Source organism: Neofelis nebulosa, chromosome 2 (genome assembly GCF_028018385.1).
Source record: "Neofelis nebulosa isolate mNeoNeb1 chromosome 2, mNeoNeb1.pri, whole genome shotgun sequence".
Lineage (NCBI taxonomy): Eukaryota > Metazoa > Chordata > Mammalia > Carnivora > Felidae > Neofelis > Neofelis nebulosa.
This window is the reverse complement of record NC_080783.1, coordinates 110774132-110796119: the sequence shown is the minus strand read 5'-3', so window position 1 is coordinate 110796119 and position 21988 is coordinate 110774132. Positions and strand designations below refer to the sequence as shown.

General features: G+C 39.1%; 1 protein-coding gene across 7 annotated transcripts in view; it reads left to right on the top strand.

Annotated features, from left to right (window-relative positions):
* The first annotated feature begins 4 nt into the window (after positions 1-4).
* IWS1 (interacts with SUPT6H, CTD assembly factor 1) overlaps positions 5-21988 on the top strand; it is a 40677-nt gene continuing 18693 nt past the window's right edge. For 3 of the 7 annotated variants that reach the window (XR_009257671.1, XR_009257672.1, XM_058715633.1), the window contains exons 1-5: positions 5-269; positions 2312-2430; positions 17143-18292; positions 19697-19889; positions 20429-20486. Coding sequence is in view for 5 of the 7 variants with exons in the window: in XM_058715633.1 (XP_058571616.1) it covers positions 236-269; positions 2312-2430; positions 17143-18292; positions 19697-19889; positions 20429-20486 (1554 nt within the window). In the remaining 2 variants the exon portion in view is untranslated. The remainder of the gene's footprint in view (positions 270-2311; positions 2431-17142; positions 18293-19696; positions 19890-20428; positions 20487-21988) is intronic. The other 4 variants (XM_058715635.1, XM_058715636.1, XM_058715632.1 and 1 more) reach the window with 4 other exon arrangements.

Sequence of the window (21988 nt, the reverse complement as noted above, 5' to 3'; positions counted from 1 at the left end):
GGAAGTAGATCGCCGAACTGCACGCCTGCTGGCCTGTCGGGTACGGCTTCTTGTGCCGCGGCTTTTAGTGTTTGCGACTGCTGCTGCTGCGGTTTTATTCTCCTCATCCTCGAAACCCTCTAGTCGAGCGGGAGCCTCTGAGCACTGGGCCGCGCCATTGGGGTTCACACCGCCAGGAAGGAGGTGACGGGGGCGGCGCGGGGCGCGGACACTCCCCGCCGAGAGCCCGCCTGCCATGGATTCGGAATATTACAGCGGCGACCAGTCAGGTGGGGCAGGGACTTGGGGGACAAGGCTGGGGGTCGAAGTGGTTATTCCGCGGGGCTTGATCTCTCACCCCCGTGGGGTAGGGGAGGGAGGCCCTGGAGAGGTTCCCTCCCCGACGGAGCCCTCCGAGGACAGTGAGGTGAAGCTCAAAGAGCCCGTCGGTCTGCTGCGACCCCGAAGTTAGAACCTTGGAGAGGGGATTCTAGACGGAGAGCCGTCTTCTGAATCGGCGAAGGTTTTTGCCGAAACTGGGAAGCTACTTTCATACAAAAACCGCTTCTGTGTGCCTATCCTAGGGAAGGTCTCTCCTGTTAGGGGATTTTTTTTTTTCTTTTTTTCGGGAGTTGCGAGCGTCTTGCGAGAATTGAAGGGAGCGGTTCGTTGGGGGGTGCGGGATCTTTCCTAGACTTCTCACTTGGAATTAGGGCTAGCTTAATCTCGCTTGCAACATTGGTTTCGTAGTAAGGAAAACGTAAGACCTTTGTTTGAGTTGTATAAGTATTTTAGGGTCAGGCGTGTACGACTGGCACTCACTGGTGATTTTGTGCCTTTACTTCACTTGAGATCTTTCCTCTTTGTCCTCACTTAAGTTTGATCTCCTTCCTCGTCTTGTTTATTCGGTAAACACTGGGCACCCCCTTTGCTAACACTGTGCTAGGCACCAGAGATCGAAAGACAAATAAGGCAGTTATCTAGTGGGGAAGAACGTTATGTTTCCTTTCACTTTGCATCCAAGTTCCATTAGGTATTCTCTGTCAGGAGTGCCTGAATATCTAAATGTTAATAATCTCTTTTCTGTTTCGAGTTCGCTTCGATTCCATACGTATGATAGCGAATAGTAGTAGGACTACAAACGCGTTTCCAGGCATGCACTGCTGTTTTGCCTAAAATGTTTGCCTGGTGTTTTCAGTTCGTTCTAAATTACTTTTAAATTATTTTTCAAGTAAGGAAGTACATGTAATACATGTATATGAACTAAGTGCTATAGAAGACTTGAAAAAAATTAACAGTTACCCGATTTTTCATACTTTAAAAAATATTTATCTCCATATTCTTAACTTGTGCTCTTTCTTGTTGCATCATTTTTAGGTATTCCATAATGATTTCTTATTGTGCTAGGGCAGGATTTTAGCCTCTTATGTGCCCTCTTCCCCACACTCTCACTAGTGTAGCATAATTGTTCGTTACATTTCAGAATTATTGTTTGTAATTTGACTGTGTAAATATTCTTTACTCCTTAGCCAAGTAGAGTAGCTCATTAGTACGATAGTGATTTCATTCTTATACAACTTTTTTGGTTTTCCTGTAGTTGACTGTTTCATTTTTAAAGTTTTGTTTATTTTTATTAAACTTCTAACCGAGTCTTCCCATATTCTCCAACAGCCCTAAATCCTTCTCACAATACAATTTTACTTTGTTTTTAAAGTATTGGGTAAAGGTAGGTAGCAACTCATTTTTACCATTTTGCAATAGCACAGTGTATGCGTTACTTTAAGGAGTTTATACTGTTTCTGTACTGGAGTTCCTTGTGCTCTTCATTCATAAATAAATATTTACTGTACTGTACCAGGCAGTGTTCTGGGCTCCAGGGATTCAGCAGTGAACCAAAATCCTTGCTCTTTTGGCCCTTTCATTCAAGTGAGGAAAGACCCACATTAAACAAAATAACTTGGTAAGTCATGTAGTACATTAGAAGGTGGTAAGTAAGGGCTGTGGAGAGAATAGAGTCAGTTTTTAATATAAAGTTGAAATAGTCAAAGAGCACACTGTTATTTAGAGGTTGTTGATTTGGTCCTTAGTGATGTTTCTTCAGCCTCACGTTTCTTTTATGACGTATTTTCTGCTGCCACATGCGTCACAATACACGTTCTGATGGTGTTTATGTAAGCATTATACTTTTGCTTTGTTCTCAACATTAGTCTCATTAGTTATGCTTCGTCAGTGGTAACCTTTGCTCTTACATTACTCTTGATGCATTGTGTTCATTTCGGTTGTAGATGTTCTCCATCTTACACCTTAAGTGGGTTTTTGTTTTATTTTTAAGCAGATGATGGTGGCGCTACCCCAGTACAGGATGAACGGGATTCAGGGTCAGACGTTGAGGATGATGTAAATGAGCAACACTCTGGATCAGACACTGGAAGTGTAGAACGTCATTCAGAGGTATTGGCTAAACAACATCTTTGGGGAGGCTTTTCCCTTGCGTTCTGTGAGACATGTTTTATTTAGGAGTTGTAGAGCTCCTGTCATGTGGTATAGGCTTCAAACCCTGGGAGTAAAGGGTTTTAAATTAATAGAGAACTGCTTTAAAAATAAACAGGGATAGTCTGGTTTGGTAGGACATCACAGGGAAATAATTTCTGATTGGGTCCCCTTTCAGATATTAGGCAGTTTTCAAATGTGCATATTGATTCAGAAAATGAGCCAGGGCCTTTGATATTTGACTAGGCCTCCCCATTCCCAAAATGATGTCTTAGGGGGGCAGTGAGCATTTACAAGCTGAAGAGATGCCAGTTGAAAGAAAATTAATGGGGTTTTCATCACTTATTGGGATTTGACTTTCTCAATCTGAACTTTTCCAGCATAGAATGCATTTGACAAGCAAATATAATTTAAAAAGCTGTTTTTGCATAATACTGAGTAGTATTGGATCTTACATGTAGCATTTCAGTATATTTGGCCTAATAAATATTTTTAAAACTATTTAATTTGTTATACAGTCTGTACTATACAATGTTAATAAAGTTGAGACAGTTTACAATAAGTTTGTTACAAGTTTTTGTTAAACACAAACTGAAACTCATGGAAATGATAAGATGACCAAATTTTTTTTTTTTAAGGAGTTCATTTGGCATATATTTTGCTTGATTACAGAAGAATGGAAAATTGTCCAATTTTGAGATTGTATTATTGATTCTGTCCTTTAATAATGTCATTAGTGTATTTATATATCTAACAAATATTTATTGAGCACCCATTATGTGTCAGGCTCTTTTGACCTACCTGGGACTAAATGAGGTCTCATCATCACCAAAATGCTTCTCTTCTTAGATTTATTTTTCAGTAGCGGGAGAAAGCCATTAAACAGTATTCATTTTGGGGGCACCTGGCTGGCTCAGTTGGTTAAGAATCTGACTCTTGATTTTGGCTCAGGTCATGATCTCACGGTTCATGGGATCGTGCCCTATGTCAAAGCTCCGTGCTGACAGTGCAGAGCCTGCTTGGGATTCTCTCTCTGCCCCTCGCCTTGTGTGTGCATGTGTGCTCTCTCTCTTTCAAAATAAAAACTTTAAACAGTATTCATTTTTTAAAAATGTGCAGTTTGTTAAGAGATGATAAGTGCTGTGGAGAAAGAAGAATGTTAGAGCAAGGTGAAGGGTGCCAGAATAGAAGGCAGGTTTTGTTGTTAAATAGGGAGGTACATGTAAGCCTTATTAAGAAAGTGACTTTCAGATCAAGGCGTGAAGGGTGGTAAAGGAATATCCACATGGCTGTGTAGAGGAACACACACACACACACACACATACACATACACACACACATACACACAGCATTCCTGGCAAAGACCCTAAGGTGTGAATGTGCTTGATGTCTTCAAGGAACACCAAGGAGCCAGAGGGGCGGGGTAAGTAGGGGGCACTCGAGATGAGAGACTAAATGGACTGGGAAAAAGGCTTATCTTTTAGTTATGTTCAGTTTTTTAGTGGTTATGATGCCCCTCAGTTTTTTGTATGCTCCTACGCATTTAGACTAAATTCTAATAATGTATTGATTGATACATAGAAATTGCTTGATAATGTAAACGTTGTTACAGTTTATTTAGTGTGTAGCTTCTCATTAAAATTTCCACTTTGGAAACTAGCATGAGAAGATTGGCTCATGGCTTCGTGCTTTAGTTATAAATGTAATGTAGGCTTACCTTTAAGCATCTTCAACTACTTTTTTGTAATCAACTGGATTCTAAATAAATGTGCATGTTAAAAATTTGGGAACTATATTAAAGCTTAAAGAAGATCCTGAGACAAAAGGAAAAATCGGGGGCTCCTGGGTGGCTCAGCTGGTTAAGCACCCGACTTTGGCTCAGGTCATGATCTCATGGTTCATGGGTTTGAGCCCTGCATCAGGCTCTGCACTGACAGCTCAGCCTGGAGCCTGCTTTGGATTCTGTGTCCCTCTCTTTTCTCTCTGCCCCTCTCCCACTTGTCCTCTCTTTCTCTCTCTCTGAAAAATAAACAAACATTAAAAAAAAATAAAGGAAAAATCAGTAATGCCCTATTTTAAAAATCTTGGTATTTTGTTCATTTTGGTTTTTTCTGCATCCTCTGATCTTGAAAACTATCACTTGTCTTTTTTAAAAAACCACTTATTGAGATAAATTTACATACCATACATTCACCCATTCAAAATATGCAATTCAAGGGTCTTTAGTATATTCACAGTAGTGCAGCCATCACCGTAGTCCATTTTAGAGTATTTTTATCACTTGAAAATGAAACCCTATAGCTGTTACCTGCTTATCACTCCCTGTCCCCATTCTTCCCTGTTCTGGACATTTCATATGAATGAAAATATATAATATGCAGTCTTTTGTGATTGGCTCTTTTATTAAACGTGGTATTTTCAAGGTTTGTTGTAAACCATATATGTTGGGTATATGTATATAGCATATCCATATATATATATATTGTAGCATGTATTGGTACTTTTTGTGATAACATTCCTTATATAGGGTAAACCACATTTGTTTATCCATTTGTCAGTTGGTGGACATTTAAGTTTTTACCTTTTGGCTATTAGGTGAAGTGCTTCTGTAAACATTTATGTAGAAGTTTTTGTGTGAACATATGTTATTTCTCTTGGGTATGTTCCTAGGAGTGGAATTACTGGGCCATATGGTAATTTTATTCTCAGTTGAAGAACCCCTCAGCTGTTTTCCAGGTTGGCTGCACCATTTTACATTCCCACCAGTAGTGTATGAAGGTTCTGATTTCTCTGTATCCTTACCAACTCTTGTTATTACCTGACTCCTTGGTAATAGACATCTTAGTGGATATGCAGTATTATCTCATTGTGGTTTTAATTTGCATTTCTCTGAAGAGTAATGATGTTCAGTGTCTATGTAGGTGGATCTTCTTGGAGAAATGTCCATTCAGATCCCTCATTCATTTTTTAGTTGGGCAATTTTTCTTGTTATTGAGCTGTAAGAGTTCTTTAAATAGTATGGATACAGTCCCTTATTAGGTGACTGATATGCACATATTTTTTCCCATTACATGAGTTACCTTTTCACTTTAGTGTGCTTTCACACACAAAAGTTTCTTATTTTAATGAAGTTCAATTTATGGGTTTTTTTTTCCTTGTATTGCTTGTGTTTTTAGTGGCACGTCTAAACATTCTTTGCCAAATCCAAGGTCATGAAGATTTACCCCTATGTTTTAAGAGTTTTATAGCTTTAGCTCTTACAGATCTTTGGTTGATTTTGAGTTAATTTTTGTATATTCTGTGAGATAAGGGTCAGGTTCCATTCTTTTGCATGTGGATGTCTAGTTGTCTCAGCACTATTTGTTGAAGAGAATTTTCTTTCCTCATTGAATGGTCTTGGTGCCCTTGTCAAAAATCAGTTGACTATAGGGGCTCCTGGGTGGCTCAGTTGGTTAAGCGTCCGACTTTGGCTCAGGTCATGATCTCGTGGTTTGTGAGTTTGAGCCCCATATGGGGCTTGTGCTTGCAGCTTGGAGCCTGTAGCCTGCTTGCAATTCTGTGTCTCCCTCTCTCTCTGCCCCACCTCCACTCAGGCTCGCTCTCTCTCTCTCTCTCTCTCTCTCTCTCAAATAAACATTAAAAAAACAAAATCAGTTGGCCGTGGATATAAGGGTTTATTTCTGGATCTCCAGTTCTAATTTGTTCATATCTGTGTCTGTACTTACACCAATACCATAGTACCTTGAGTAAGTTTTGAAATCAAGGAGTGTGAATGCTACTTTGTTCTTTTCTAACGTTTTATTTCTTCTGGGTCCCTTGCAATTACATATGTATTTTATTTAAAAAAATTTTTTTTATTAATGTTTATTTTTGAGAGAGAGAGACAGAGACAGAGTGCGAGCTGGGGAGGGGTTGAGAGAGAGAGAGAGAGAGAAACACCAAATCTGAAGCAAGCTCCAGGCTCTAAGCTGTCAGCACAGAGCCCAATGTGGGGCTTGAACCAACGGAACTGTTAGATCATGACCTGGGCCGAAGTTGGACACTTAACCGACTGAGCCACCCAGGCTTCCCATTACATATGTATTTTAGAATCAGCTTGTCAATTTCTGCAGGGAAGGGAGCTGGGGTCCTATTAGGGATTGCATTGAGTTGATGGGTTTGGGTAGTGTTGTCATCTTGACAATGTAGATCCATGAATATAGGGTGTTTTAAATTTCAGTTTCTTTTGACACTGCATTGTAATTTTCAGTGTACAAATGTTGTGTTTCTTTTTAAAATTTATTCCTAAGTGTGTTATTCTCTTTAATTCTTGGTAAGTGGAATTGTTTTATTTTCATATTCAGATTGCTACCATTTTTCCTACTCTGATTGCATTGTGGTATGAGAGCTACTCTGTATAATAATATCTATCTTTTTAAATTCATTGAGGTTTGTTTCGTGGCCTGGTGTATGGTTTGTCCTGGAGAATGTTTCATGTGCACTTGAGAAGAATGTACAATCTGTCTTTGATTCTACAGTGTGTCTCCTGTAGACAACATGTAGTTGGATCTTTTTTTAAATCCAGTTTCTATCTTTTGATTGGCTTGTTTAATCCGTTTACAATCTAATGTTTTTAAGGGAGTTGGAGTCTGCCATTTTACTGTGTTTTTTCTGTAGTCATGTCTTTTTTAACATATTTGTTATTCACATATTTATCTTTATTTTGGTGAGTACATTTAAGTTCTACAATAGCAGATTTCAGTTACAGGATGGAGTCCTCAGTTACAGTCACCATGTTACATGTTAGATCCCCAGATCTTATTCATCTTATAGCTGAAAGTTTGTATTCTTTTATCTCCCCATTCCACTTGCTCCCTGAACCTTTGACAACTACTTTCCTACCTTGTTTCTCTGAGTATGACTTTTTTTTTTTTTTTTAAAGATTCCACATACAAGTGATACCATGCAATGATTATCTTTCTCTAACTTATTTTACTTAGCATAACACCTTCAAGGGCCACCTATGTTGTCACGAGTGGCAGTTTTTCCTTCTTTCCTGTGGCTGAATATCCCACGGTGTGTATATACATATGTATATAATATATATATATATATATTTTTTTCTTTATCCGTTCTTCTGTTTGTTTTTTTGAGAGCCACTAGTTAGTTGGGGAGGGCAGAAGGTGAGGCAAAGAGAATCTTCCACACTCAGCACAGACCCCAATGCAGGGCTCAGTCTCACAACTGTGATATCAAGACCTGAGCCAAAATCAAGAGTCTGGATGGATGTTTAATCCACTGAGCCACCAGGTGCTCTGGTATCCATTTATCTGTTAATGGACACTTAGATGGTTTCCCATATTTTGGCTCTAGTGAATAATGTAGCAGTAAATGTAGGAGTGCAGGTATCTCTTCAGTATCTTCTTTTCTTTCATTTCTTTTGGATATATGTCCAGAGGTGGGGTTGCTAGATCATGTGGTCTATTTTTTGAGGAACCACCATACTGTTTCCCATAGTGGCTGCACCAACTTATGTTCCTACCAAGAATGTACATCCTTGCCAGCACTTGTTATATCTTGTCTTTTTATGACATTCATTGTAATAGGTGTGAGGTGATATATCATTGTGGTTTTGATGTACATTTCCTTGATGATTAGTGATATTGAGCTCCTCTTCATGAACTTGCTGACCATTTGTATGTCTTCTTTAGAAAAATATTCATCTCTTCTGCCTATTTTTTAATTGGATTGGGTATTTTTTGCTGTTGAGTTGTGTCAGTTCTTTGTATATATCAGATATGTGGTTTTTTATGTGGGCTCTATACCCAACAGGTAGCTTGAACTCAACGACCCCAAGATAAAGAGTCGACACCAGGCACCTCTCAGATATAAATATGTTTTGCATGTATTTTATTCAGTTCCTTAGGTTGTCTTTTCATTTTGTTGATAGTTTTTTTTGTTATGTAGAAGCTTCTTAGTTTGATGTAGTCCCACTTGTTCACTGTTGCTCTTGGTGTCAAATCCAAAAAATCATCACAAAGGCTGATGTCAAGGAGCCTATCCTCTATTTTTTTTCTAGGAGTTTTATGGTGTACAATCTTAAATTTAAGTCTTCAATCCATTTTAAATGGAAATTTATGTATGGTGAAAGATAGGGGTCCAGTTTTCCCAGCACCATTTATTTTAATTTTTAAAAAAATGTTTATTTCTTTATTTGGGAGTCGGGGGAGGGGGGAGGTGTGTGTGAGCAGGGGAGGGGCACAGAGAGGGGGAGAGAAAGAATACCAAACAGGCTCCAAACTGTCAGCACAGAGCCCGATGTAGGGCTCGATCTCATGAACTGAACCATGAGATTATGACCTGAGCCGAAATCAAGAGTTGGACACTTAACCAACTGAGCCACCCCGGGGCCCCTTCCAGTACCATTTATTAAAGAGACTGTCATTTATTGGGTATTCTTGGTGTCTTTGTCATAAATTAATTGACCATGTATTTGTGGATTTATTGTTGGGCTCTCTTTTCTGTTCTGCTGATCTGTGTATCTGTTTTTATGCCAAAACCATACTGTTTGGACTATTGTAGCCTTGTAATACAGATTGAAGTCAGGGAGGGTGACACCTCCTGCCTTGTTTTTTTCTCAAGATTGTTTTGCCTGTTTGGCTATTCTTTTGTTCCATATAAATTTTAGGATTGTTTGTTGTATTTCTGTGAAAAATGCCATTGCAATTTTGACAGAGATTGCATTGAGTCTGTAGATTGCTTTGGGTACTATGAGCATTTTAACACTATTAACTTTTCAAATTCACGAGCACAAATCTTTCCATTTTTGTCTTCAGTTTCTTTCATCAGTGTCTAATGGTACTCAGTGTTTGGGTCTTTCATGTCTTGGGTTAAATTTATTCCTGGGTATTTTATTCATTTTGATGTATTATTAATGAGATTATTTTTTATTTCTCCTTTTGAGGTTTTGTTGTTAGCATACAGACATGCACCGGATTTTGTATATTGATTTTGTATCCTGCAGCTTCACTAAAATCGTTGACTAGTTTTAACAGTTTTTTGGTGGTCTTCTGTATATGTTATCTGCAAATGATGGCAGTTTTGCTTCTTCATTTCTGATTTGGATGCTTTTATTTCTTTTTCTTGCCTAATTACTGGGGCTAGGACTTGCACCACTTTGGAATAACAGTGTCAAGAATGAGCATTCTTGTCCTGTTCCTGATCTTAGAAAAAATGCTTTCAGCTTTTCTCTTTGAGTAGGATGTCATCTGTGAGCCTGTCATATATGACCTTTATTATGTTGAGATATGTTCCCTCTTTACCAGTTTGTTGAGAGTTTTTATCATAAGTGGATGTTGGATTTTGTCAAATAGTTTTTCTGCAACTACTGATAATGGCCATATGATTTTTAGCCTTCATTTTGTTAACATGGTGTAGTGTGTTGATTGATTTGTTGAACTATCCTTGCATGTCTGGAATAAATAACCATTTGGTCATGGTGTACTGTTGAATTTGGTTTACTCGTGTTTTGTTAAGGATCTTTGCACCTGTGTTCATCAGGAATATTGGCCAGTAATTTTCTTTTCTTGTAGTATCTTTGTCTGGTTTTGGTATCAGGGTAATGCTAGCCTCTTAAAATGAGTTTGGAAGTGTTCCCTCAACTTCCTCTTTTCCTTTTTAGAGGAGTTTGAGAAGGATTGGTATGTATTCCTATTTAAGTGTTTGATAGAATTCAGTTATGACTTACTAACATCTTTTTTGACTAGGTTCCTAAGAGGAATGTAAGCATCAGTGGAATTTTCATCAAGAATATTTGTTCTTTGTAGAGCACTTTGAAAACTCAGAATTGTCACCCACCTTTTGTGCTCTAGCAGATAGCAGAAAGGGGAAAGTTAAAAAAAAAATCTCGGGGTGCCTGGGTGGCTCAGTCGGTTGAGCAGCCGACTTCGGCTCAGGTCAGGATCTCGCGGTCCGTGAGTTCGAGCCCCATGTCGGGCTCTGTGCTGACAGCTCAGAGCCTGGAGCCTGTTTCAGATTCTGTGTCTCCCTCTCTCTGACCCTCCCCCGTTCATGCTCTGTCTCTCTCTCAGTCTCAAAAATAAATAAACGTTAAAAAAAAAAAACTAAAAAAAAAAATCTCTTTGAATAGTTAACACCAAAATCACAATTTTTTAATAAAGAAATATGAGTACAAATGTGACCTAGTTATAACTAGTTGCTAGTTCTCATTTTTGTTGTTTTACTTGAATATTCTCTTGGACAACATGAAATTAGCTTTGTGGCTTGTAGTCAGCTGGTTTCTGTTCCATGAAAAGTACATTGAAGGAAATGTGTATTTTAATATCCAGAAACCTACAGATTTCATCTGTGTAGAAAGGTAGAAGAGGGTCTCACACACAGAAATAGAATGTGGGACTATTGAAGAATTTTGGAAATGGAGCCTAGCTTCTCATTGCTTTCTAACTGTAGGCAAACCATAGTGGGCCCATATCCATCTACCGTTGAAGTTGGGGGACAGCCACATTAGCCAAGTCTCATGTTGAATTGAATAAAGATGGCAGAATGCTATTGTTTGGATCCTTCCACAGAGAAGTTGTGCTAATATGAGAAAAGCATTCCTATAGGGAGTACATCAGAGCAGCTAGAAGATTCTTTTTGGCCATTGCTGTACTTGTTTACCCTGTTTCTTACCAGTTCTTTAGATTCCATCTATACTTTCCTTTCCTTTCTTTGTGTTAGGTTTCAGGCTTTGTCATTTAGTCTACCAAGCTAAGGAGAAACAAATTTTGTGTTGGTTCTTTCCTGTTAAGCATTATTTTATGGGGTTTCTGTTTCATTTTGGTGAGTGTGAGTGTCTTGTGTATACTGAAAGTAAGAGTTTTTTTTTTAAATGGGTCTCCGATCTTAAGGTCAGTGTGTTATAAAGATAATTGTGTAAACATCACCTTTCGTTGATGTAATGGTAGAAGATGCTATGGGGGTATGAAGGAAAGAATGGCTAAGTAGCTCAGCCACTTGAGATGATCTGTTTGGGCTGAGTCTTGAAGGGTGAATATTTTGTAATTAAATAATCAGGTATTTTGATATGAATGGCTAGTAGCATTTATCGAGAGTTTAGAGGCACTGTGCTAACCACTTTTCATACTTTTGATCCTCAAAACAGCTCTCTTAGTATAGATACCATCCTTAACTCCATCAGATTGAGAACACTGAGGCTTTGAGAAGTTAAGAAAATTCCCTAGAGGATGGAGTAGAAAATGGACGAGCTAGGGTTTGGACCCCAGATCTTTCTGAATCTGGAGTCTGTGTTCTTAACTGTTTCGTTACGTGGCACACAGCCCATTCTGTCTAGAGAGGCTTCAGGAAGAGGCTGTTTTTGCCTGGTTTTGAGGTATCATAAGGACAAGGTGGGAGAGAAATATTCGAGGCAAGAGGAACAGTATTTGTAAAGACATGAAGGTAGCAGTAGTGAAGTTAGTAGTTCCATGTGCCTGCAGTAGAATTTTAACATGCATTTACAATCACTGGGATTAGATGTCAAAATGCAGATTCTTTGACCTCTTCTTCAGACTTACTGGATTAATATCTGGAAGTGAGAAGCACAAAAATCTGTATGTTTTTCACCAAAGCTCCCCAAATGATTCTTATGTACACTAAAGTTTGGGAACTGCTGGTGCAGTTGGTTGATGTTGGAGAGAGGGCAGAAGTGAGCCTGGGGAGGAAGGCAGGAGTAGGAGTTTGCTTCATCATTATGAACTTTTAAGCTTTGTGTACAATTTGCTTTTTCCACTTGTCATGAGGAGTGCTTTTGTTGATTATCTGATTCTAAGGTCAACCATCTTTTGACAGACAAAGGACACTGGTATATAGTTACATTTTATTATAATGCTAGCTGTAAAATTGGAGTTTTCTCAAAGTCAAAGCTTTGCAGCACTCCAGGAGCTACACTGGATTAACAGCATTGTGTAATTTTGTTGCCGGATTTCTTAGTTTCTTTCATACACTAATAAAGATGATATGTATTGACAAACTCCCAAGATGGGGACTTCAGATGTATCTTCTGGAACTAAGAGCCAGTGAAACATGGTTTTGAAAATCTGTAGAAATTTCCTCATGATATTTTACTGTGTGACTTGGTGTTGGAATGTTTTACCAATTTACATTGGTAGTTTAATATGCATGTTCAACAGTTTTGTTTGACTCTTCCAATGGATAAGAAAGAAACAAGTATCCTCAGTTTGGTTCTTTACAAGGATTTCTATTTAACGTTTATATACTTTGAAATTTACAAATTTATATTTCGCTTTATGACAGTTTTATCATTTACTTTGTAATTTTAAAACGTTAACCCTCTCTCTGCACGTGTATTGGAGTATTGTGGCCTCGGTCCCTAAGGAGTGTGGTTACTATTTGTATGCTGAGACAAACAACCACATCATTCATTACGGGTAATTATTTGGATCTACAGTGTGAACGATTGTAAGCAGGAGGTATGAGGTATTATAGACATTTGTAAAGCTTCTGAGAAACCTCAGAGTGGTCAATTTCCCTGGCAATTAGCAATTAGGGAATTTTTTAAATTATTAAGAACATGGCATTTAAATGGCAATTTCTACTATTGATTTGTTATATTCCTACCTGACTTTTAAAGAACTGTATTTTGGATTTTTGAAGTTTGCAACTTAAACTAATTGTTGAAACCAGTCTAAAAATATTGAATATGGTCTTAATGACTTTTAAGCATAATTGCATCATCTCTAATGGATTCTTTTCCTAAATCCTGTGATGTCATTGCCTAAGTGAATTCTCTAACTTGAGTCTGTCGACTAGCACTTTCTTACTGCAGTAATTTCTCACTTTTTTGTCTTCACCATGTTACATATAATGAATAGACACCCAGTTTTTATGAAACTCCTCAAAAATTGATGAGAATTCATGTTTCACAATCCTTAACGTATGTAATGTCCTTGTCATGGTTGCTTGTTTTAGAATGTATACACCGTGTGTCTAGAAATCCAGGGTAGAGTGCAGCAGGTAAGTTTGAGGATGACTGTCCAGTTCATGGTATCTCTTCCCTCTCTGGCATCGGCTCCCAATACTGTGTCCCTGCTGTGGCTGTAACTCAGTGAACACTGAGTCACAACATCTGATGTTGCCATGGCCAATTGGATCATCTGTCCTGGGAGGTTAAAATTTAGAGCCCAGAAGTTTGGCATGGTTAGAGTGAATCATGATATTGATTGTGCTCTAGCAGAAAAGTCCTCAAGTTCCCTTTTCTAAGCTCTCTGAGCTGCCTTGGTTCCTACCCTTTCTGAGTCTTTAGTCAGTTGCACTTACATTCTGGGAATATTGTTCTTTTGTTTTTTTCTGAAGATAAGCCAGAGATGGTTTCTGTTGCTTACAGCGAAAATAAATTGAGTCACACACAAACTGTTAGAATTCTGTCATAGGTATGTCATGGGAAGCATTTCGAAAGCCGGTTATAGTTTTCCCTTTGCCTCCTGCTTTAGTGGCCTCTTCTGGTGCCTGTATGTCTCGCTTTCCCTCCTCAATAATCTCGTTAATTTTTTTTTTTAACTCTGTCATTACAAACTAGTTGCAAATACTTGTTGTCTGCATACTTACTAAAGCCCAGTCTCCTATAGATCACTTCCTGTAGGCTTTCACAATATTGTGCATACCTTCATGACAGCACATACTACTTTATGTTGTTATGATACATTTGGCTGGTTCATAGAAAGCAGCTTCAGGCACTGAGACATGTTCATCCTTGACTCCTAGCACCTTGCACATAGTTAATTATTCCTCACTTTAAATTATAGTTGGCCCTTGGACAACATGGGTTTAAAGTGCGTGGCACCACTTGGGTGTATGTGTGTTTAACATTTTTTTTAATGTTTATTTACCTTAGAGAGACACACAGACAGAGGCACTAGTTGAGGGGGGGCGGGGAGCAGAGAGAGGGAGACACAGAATCTGAAGCAGACTCCAGGCTCTGAGCTGTCAACATAGAGCCCAGTGTGGGGCTTGAACTCATGGACCGTGAGATCATGACCTGAGCTGAAGTCAGATGCTCAACGGACTAAGTCACCCAGGGACCCCTATATGTGTTTTGTTATTTTTTTTTTAATTTTTTTTTTAACATTTATTTATTATTGAGAGACAAAGATAGAGCATGAGCATGGGAGGAGCGGAAAGAGAGGGAGACAGAGTCTGAAGCAGGCTCCAGGTTCCAGCTGTCAGCACAGAGCCCGATGTTGGACTCGGACTCTCAAACTGCGAGATCATGACCCCAGCTGAAGTCGGACACTTAACTGACTGAGCTACCCAGGCGCCCCTATGTTTTTGTTTTTAATAAATACAGTGCTTAAATGTATTTTTTCTTCCTTATGATTTTCTTTTTTTTTAGTTTTTTAGTTTTTAGTATTATTTTTTTTAAGTAAGCTTCACACCTAGTGCGGAGCCCACTGTGGGGTTTGAACTACGATCCTGAGATCAAGGCCCAAGCTGACTGAGATCAAGAGTCAGATGCTTAACTGACTGAGCCACCCAAGCTCCCCCTTAACGATTTTCTTTAATAGCACTTTTCTCTAGCTTACTTTATTATAAGAAATAGTATACAAAATATATAACATACTAAAAATATGTGGTAATTGACAGTTTAAGTTATGAGTAAGGCTTCTAGGCAGCAGTAGGCTAATTAGTTAAGTTTTGGGAAGTCAGTAGTTACAAATTTCAACTGTGGGGGGGAGGGGGTCAGCACCTCTGACATTCCTCTCCCATGTTGTTCAAGGGTCAGATGTATTCCCACTTGGTGTATATATACCAGAATCCATTCTGTGCTCTGAAGATACCTCAATGAAGAAAACAGGCCAAAAATGCCTGCCTTCTTAGGACTTACATTCTAAATTATATTTTCATAGTTAAAGACCATTAAGATAGTTTTTCAAGTAGACTTTTAGCAATATATGGAGTATTGTACTGTAGTGCAAGAGTCTGTGTTACTTTTCCTGTCCTTATATCACATTTTATAAACACCTATTTTAATGGGATAATAGGATATATGGCTGGGAAGGAATCCAGTGCTGTGCTGAATGCCCAGTGCTAAAGAAAAGTGCCTGTAGGAAACTTGAAAAGTTTATGATTTTAGAAAGTTTCCTGCACATGTTTTATTTGAATAAATATGTTCAGCAATTATTGTTTATTTGGAATGCTGTGCTGTCGAGATGGTCCTAAAATATGGACAGAAAAAACCCCCTCAAACTTAGGCTTCAAAGCTTGTTGTATAATGTTTTGTAGTCTATCACAGCATACTTTAAATGAGCTGGAGGCAAGTTAAAGGACAAGTTTTATGAAGACTTTTTCTTGCCATTTATCTTGTCACTGAATTATTTCATAGCATGCTGGTGGGCATAAACATTATTAAAAATTCCTTGCTCCTTGAAAACTCATCTCTGGTAATTTCAGGTAATGTCAAGTCATATATTCTAAAGAGAAATATTTGGCTCAGAACATTTTTAATGGGGAAAAGTCACAGAAACACTTTCACTTTTTAAAACAGAATATTAATCACCATGTTATGGAAAGTTCAAATACTAGATGAGAAAAAATCTCCCAGATCCCAGTTATTAGTATTTTGGTGTATATATAATTTTATATCTTGTTCTTTACATTTGGAAAAATGTAGTTCTAATATACATATATCAAGTTCATACTCTCTGTTCTCAGATTATTTCTCTTAACATTATGTTGCTATAGTTATATCACATTTTTCCTAAAACTTAAACTTTTGTACCAGGATTACTAGGTGTATGACCCAGGCTGCTCCAAGCCTCAGTTTTGTTATTGTGAAAAGTACTGTTGTGAGGAGTAAATGAACTAGCAGGAGAGAGCTGCCTGGGAGTTGGGCTCTTACTAGGTGCTTAGTCGGTGTGAACTAACTACCCCTCTCCTTGTTTGTTCAGATTCTCCTGGGAGAGTATGCCCTGCATATCATTTCGCCCTTAAAGTTTCATAGTTTTTTTTTCTTAAAATAATTTTAACTTTATAGAACCCAAGAATGTTTAAGAAGAACTTGGGTACATGTAGGGGCGCCTGGGTGGCTCAGTTGGTTAAGCGTCTGACTTCAGTTCAGGTCTGATCTCATGGCTTGTGGGTCCGAGCCCTGCATTGGTCTCTGTGCTGACAGCTCGGAGCCTGGAGCCTGCTTCAAGGTTCTGTGTCTCCCTCTCTCTGCTGCTCACCCCTTCCCTCTCTCCCTCCCCCCACCCCTTTCTCTCTCTCTTAGTATTAAATATTAAAAAAAAAAAAAAAAGTTGGGCACATGTTTGCTTGTATTTCTGTGAAAAATACATTTTTAGGAGCTAGAATTATGTGGAAAAGTCAGGCTTTTTTGGGGGGGGGGGCTAGCTTTTCAAGATATAAGCCTCCTGTATAGTAATCTGGTGGCATGCTTTACACGTTTGTTTTGCTGAAAACTGGTTATCTTTTCCCATTATGGGATCTAAACCATGTTAGCCATTTCACAGGTAGATGGTCTTCTTTAAAGTGGGGTGTTTCTATATAGGTGTGGAACAAGAATTTTTTTTGATGTGTGCATATTCCTGTATTTGAAAAAATGTTGAGAAATTTTAACATTTCTCTACTAAACGTTTTTCTTGCACTTTACTAATTTTTTCGCCCTTGACATTTTAGAATGAACCTAGTGATCGAGAGGATGGCCTCAACAAAAGACATCATGTGACGGATTCTGAGAATGATGACCCCTCAAACCTTAATGCCAGTGACTCTGAAAGTGAGGAGCTTCAAAGGCAAAAGGACAGTGACTCTGAATCTGAGGAGCATGCAGAGCCTGTTGCAAGTGATTCTGAAAATGAGGACACTCATCAGCGTGCAAGTGACTCTGAGAGTGAGGAGACCAGGAAGCTACCTGTCAGTGATTCGGAAAATGAGGACCTTCTTAATGGACACGCAACTGATTCAGAAAATGAAGATGTTAGAAAGCATCCTGCCAGTGATTCAGAGATGGAAGAGCTCCCCAAAAGTCCTGCTAGTGACTCTGAAACAGAGGATGTTCTAAAACCTCAAATCAGTGACTCCGAGAGTGAAGAGCCCCCACAGCACCAGGCCAGTGATTCCGAAAATGAGGAGCTTCCCAAGCCTAGAATTAGTGATTCGGAAAGTGAGGAGCTTCCTAAGCCTCGGGTCAGTGACTCAGAGAGTGAGGAGCCTCAGAGGACTCAGGCCAGCGACTCGGAAAATGAGGAGCTTCCCAAACCCCGTGTCAGTGACTCAGAAAGTGAGGACCCACCACGGCACCAAGCCAGCGACTCAGAAAATGAGGAGCTTCCCAAACCCCGTGTCAGTGACTCGGAAAGTGAGGGACCCCCACGGCACCAAGCCAGCGACTCAGAAAATGAGGAGCTCCCCAAACCCCGTGTCAGTGACTCGGAAAGTGAGGACCCCCCAAGGAACCAGGCCAGTGATTCAGAAAACGAGGAGCTTCCCAAGCCCCGAGTCAGTGACTCTGAGAGCGAGGAGCCTCAGAAGGGACCCGCCAGTGATTCCGAAACTGAGGATGCTTCCAGGCACAAACAGAAGCCAGAGTCGGACGAGGACAGCGATGGGGAGAACAAGGGAGAGGATGCAGAAATGCAGAATGACTCATTTCGTTCAGATAGCCATATAGACAGAAAAAGGATCCAGAGTTCAGACAGTGAGGAGGAGGAACCCAAAAGGCCAAAAATTGACAGTGACGAAGATGAAGAAAAAGTCGGGGAAGAGGAGAAAGTAGCAAAGCGAAAAGCTGCTGTGCTTTCTGACAGTGAAGATGAAGAGAAAGCATGTAAGGATGCTTCCTTTTTTGAACTGTTTGTGCATAGTTTTCATTCTTATCTGAGCTTGTGACTGTGAAGCTCTGTGTGTTTCTGAAATGTTAGGTCTCTACTATCTCATTCAACTTGATATTCTAAAATATCACTAAGACACTAGTTTTGCTTGGTTTTCAGGGGCCGATCTTAGTATTAAATTGGCTTTGAGTTGTTTAGGAGCATTGGTTAAGGTCTTACTGGTTCAAAACAGTAAACTAATGGAGTTTCAATGGGAATATGAAAGATAGTTTTCTGTGGGGAAGAGTAATATTTCAAAGAAATCTGTTTATGTGCAAACCCAGCTGGATGCAGACTTGGCTGTGGATCTGACAGTTAATCCGTTAGATCCCATGTGGACTGAGCTCCCATGGGTACCTGTCTTGTTAAACATCGTCAGATAGTTGCCAAATACAAGGAAGTTTGTGAGGGACTGTATTTAGAGACTCTGTGTCTCTTTCCAGTCTTTGCTACCTGGGCCCCTATTTTCATGGATAATAGTTTTCACTTCATTACTTTTTTTTAATGTTTATTTATTTTAAAAGAGCATGAGCAGGGGAGGGGCAGAGAGAAAGGGAGGGAGAGAATCCAAAGCAGGCTCCGCACTGTCAGCGCAGAGCCTGATGTAGGACTCGACCTCACGAGTGAGAAATCATGACCTGTGAAATCATGACCTGAGCCGAAATCAAGAGTCAGACACTTAACGACTGAGCCACCCAGGCACCCCTTGATTACTTTTTTATGAAACTTACTTTTGAGTGGGGAGAAGACATATTTCATTATAACCTGGCAGTTATAGGAGAAGGAAAAAGAGCCTCACACATGTGCCAGCTAGTTTACTGGGGGAGATGAGAAATTCCAAACCGACCAGTGATGATCAGGAAGTAAGGGGATTCCATAAAAGAATATCTAAACCTTTTCAGTGCTGCTAATACTCAGCAAAATAGAAGGGACTCTAATTCTGCATATCATTGCAGTCTTCAGTTTTTCTGTTCCCCCAAAGGAAAGGTGCCTATTGATGCCCACTTTTATGTTGACAATTTCGTTCTTCATCTTCTGGCCCCTTTTTCCTAAACAATAACAGATAATTGTAATATGACTCTGAACCTTTTAGTACCGTTCTTTTTAAATAATGTATTTATTTAGTTTCTGCACCCAGCATGGGGCTCCAGCTCATGACTCGGGTCAAGAGTCTCTTGCTCCTCTGACTGAGCCAGCCAGGTGCCCCTAGTTATTTTTCTTTTTAATTATTATTCTAAGCTGTGTGTTAGGAGCCCTTTGATTTTTGCTGAGTACTGCCATTTTAAAAGCACCTGTTATTCTTAGTAATACCATGATCGTGACAAATAAGATTAAGGATATTTTGAACTTTTTTTTCACAGCAGCGAAGAAGAGTCGGGTTGTCTCTGATGCAGATGACTCTGACAGTGATGTTGTATCAGATAAACCAGGCAAGAGAGAGAAGACTCTAGCTTCTGACAGTGAAGAAGAAGCAGGAAAAGAAGAATTGTCTGATAAGAAGAACGAAGAGAAGGATCTGTTTGGGAGTGATAGTGAGTCGGGGAACGAAGAAGAGTAAGTGACAGCATAACGTGAGTTTTCAAGGGTTCATATGAGGTAGTAGAGAGGGGTTTGTCTTTTAAGTTTTTTAAACTTGTATTAAAATTTTATTGGGAGGTGATTCAGTATATCCTGCCCGATTGCATGATTTTGGGGGATTCAGGATTTCAGTTCCTGAACTATTGTTATGTACTATAACATAGATGAATCTCAGAATATTAAGTGAAAGAAAAAGAGGACATGTCTGATTCCACTTATGTGAAGTTCAAGAGCAGGCAAAATTAATCTGTGATGACGGCAATCAGAATGGTGGTTGGCTTTAAGATGTTCATGTAGGGGACTGACTGTAAAGGGATGAACTTTCTGGAGAGATCAAGTTGTTCTATATTTTGATTAGGGTAATGGCTATGTGAATGTTGTCTTTTCTCAAAACCCACTGAAACAGACACTTAGGATCTGCACATTTTATGATACGTAAATTGTATCTTGTTAGAAAAAGATTTTGTGGTTCCTGTGTAAATGAGAAGAAAGCAAATGATTTCCTTCTCTTCTAGAAATCTTATTGCAGACATATTTGGAGAATCTGGTGATGAAGAGGAAGAAGAATTTACAGTAAGTATAAGATGGAGATATTTCTTTAACTATGCTCTTTCTATTTCTGTGACAGTGATTCCCAAATAGGTAATTCCAATAAGTAGAAATAAACAGGTATGTAAAGGCACCTGAGTAGCTCAGTCGAGCATCGAACTTCAGCTCAGCTCATGATCTTGAGGTTTGTGAGTTCAGGATCATTCCTGTCAGCCTGTCAATGCAGAGCCCGCTTCAGATCCCCCGTGCCCCTCTCTGCCCCTCCCTTGCTTGCGCTCTCTCAATAACAAATGTTTTAAAAAAAAAACAAAAACAAAAAGTGTGTATTCAGTAGAAAAATCAAGAAGAAAGGATTCAGAAAGTGGAATAAAAGTGTATACAGAGGCATAGAAGGAAAGTAACAGGCAAAATTGACTTAATTGGGAGGAACGTGTTAAGAGACGACAGAAGGTATGTTATAATGCTGAAGAGAAGGATTCACAGTACTTATAGAACTTGTGATTCTAGCAATGGTAGGCTAGGTAATTTGGACCAACCCTTCTGCTAAGGACAACTAGAAAAGCTAGACAAAATACTTAAAACTCTCATTAGCAGAGGAATAAGGTAACAAAGAATTACTAAGCCCAAAGCTAGCAAAAGACAGATACCTAAACAGGTAAGCTCAGACTGGGTGTCTTATGTAAGAGATGAATCACTGGGTTCTGCTCCTGAAACCAAGACTATACTGTATGTTAACTAACTTGAGAATAAAAAAATAACAAAATAATTTAAAAAATGAACAGTTAGAAAAGAGATAAGCTTAGCATTTAAAATGCTTTTTCTGGGATGTTTGCCTATTCATGCTGAGAGGCTAGTCATATTTTAAAAAGAATTTTTTTTTAATGTTTGTTTATATTTGAGAGAGAGAGAATGGAAAGGGTCAGAGAGAGAAGGAGACACAGAATCTGAAGCAGGCTCCAGGCTCTGAACTGTCAGCAAAGAGCCCATTGTGGTCCTCAAACTCACGAATCGCGAAATCATGATCTGAGCCGAAGTCGGATGTTTAACCAACTGAGCCACCCAGGTGCCCTGAGGTTGGTCATATTTTTGACAGTTTCTGGGCTCAAGAGACAGTATTTGGAGGTCAGAGCCTGCTGAGGTTAGGAGAGCCTTGAAAACCTCATGCTCTTAACTCTTGCCTAATGCTCTCAGGCACCTGACATATGTAAACAAATCCCTTCAGGACAAAGGTAGCATCATCACAGGCCTCATTATTTCTGTAGTTTATCAGATATGCAGTGTGGTACCTAATTGTCAATAAGTTAAAAAGAAACAATGGTGACATCAGACAATAGAAATAGACCTTGAGGCTCTAGATAATAAGAATTTTAGATGTTGCCTTAAAAAAAAGCTCTTCAGGGAGGTAAAAGGTAAGAAATTTTGTCAGAGCAAACAATGAGAACTGAGTAGAAATTCTGAAACTGTAAAATTACAGTAACTGAAATTAATTCCATGGATGAGTTTAACAACAGATTAGATTTATTCGA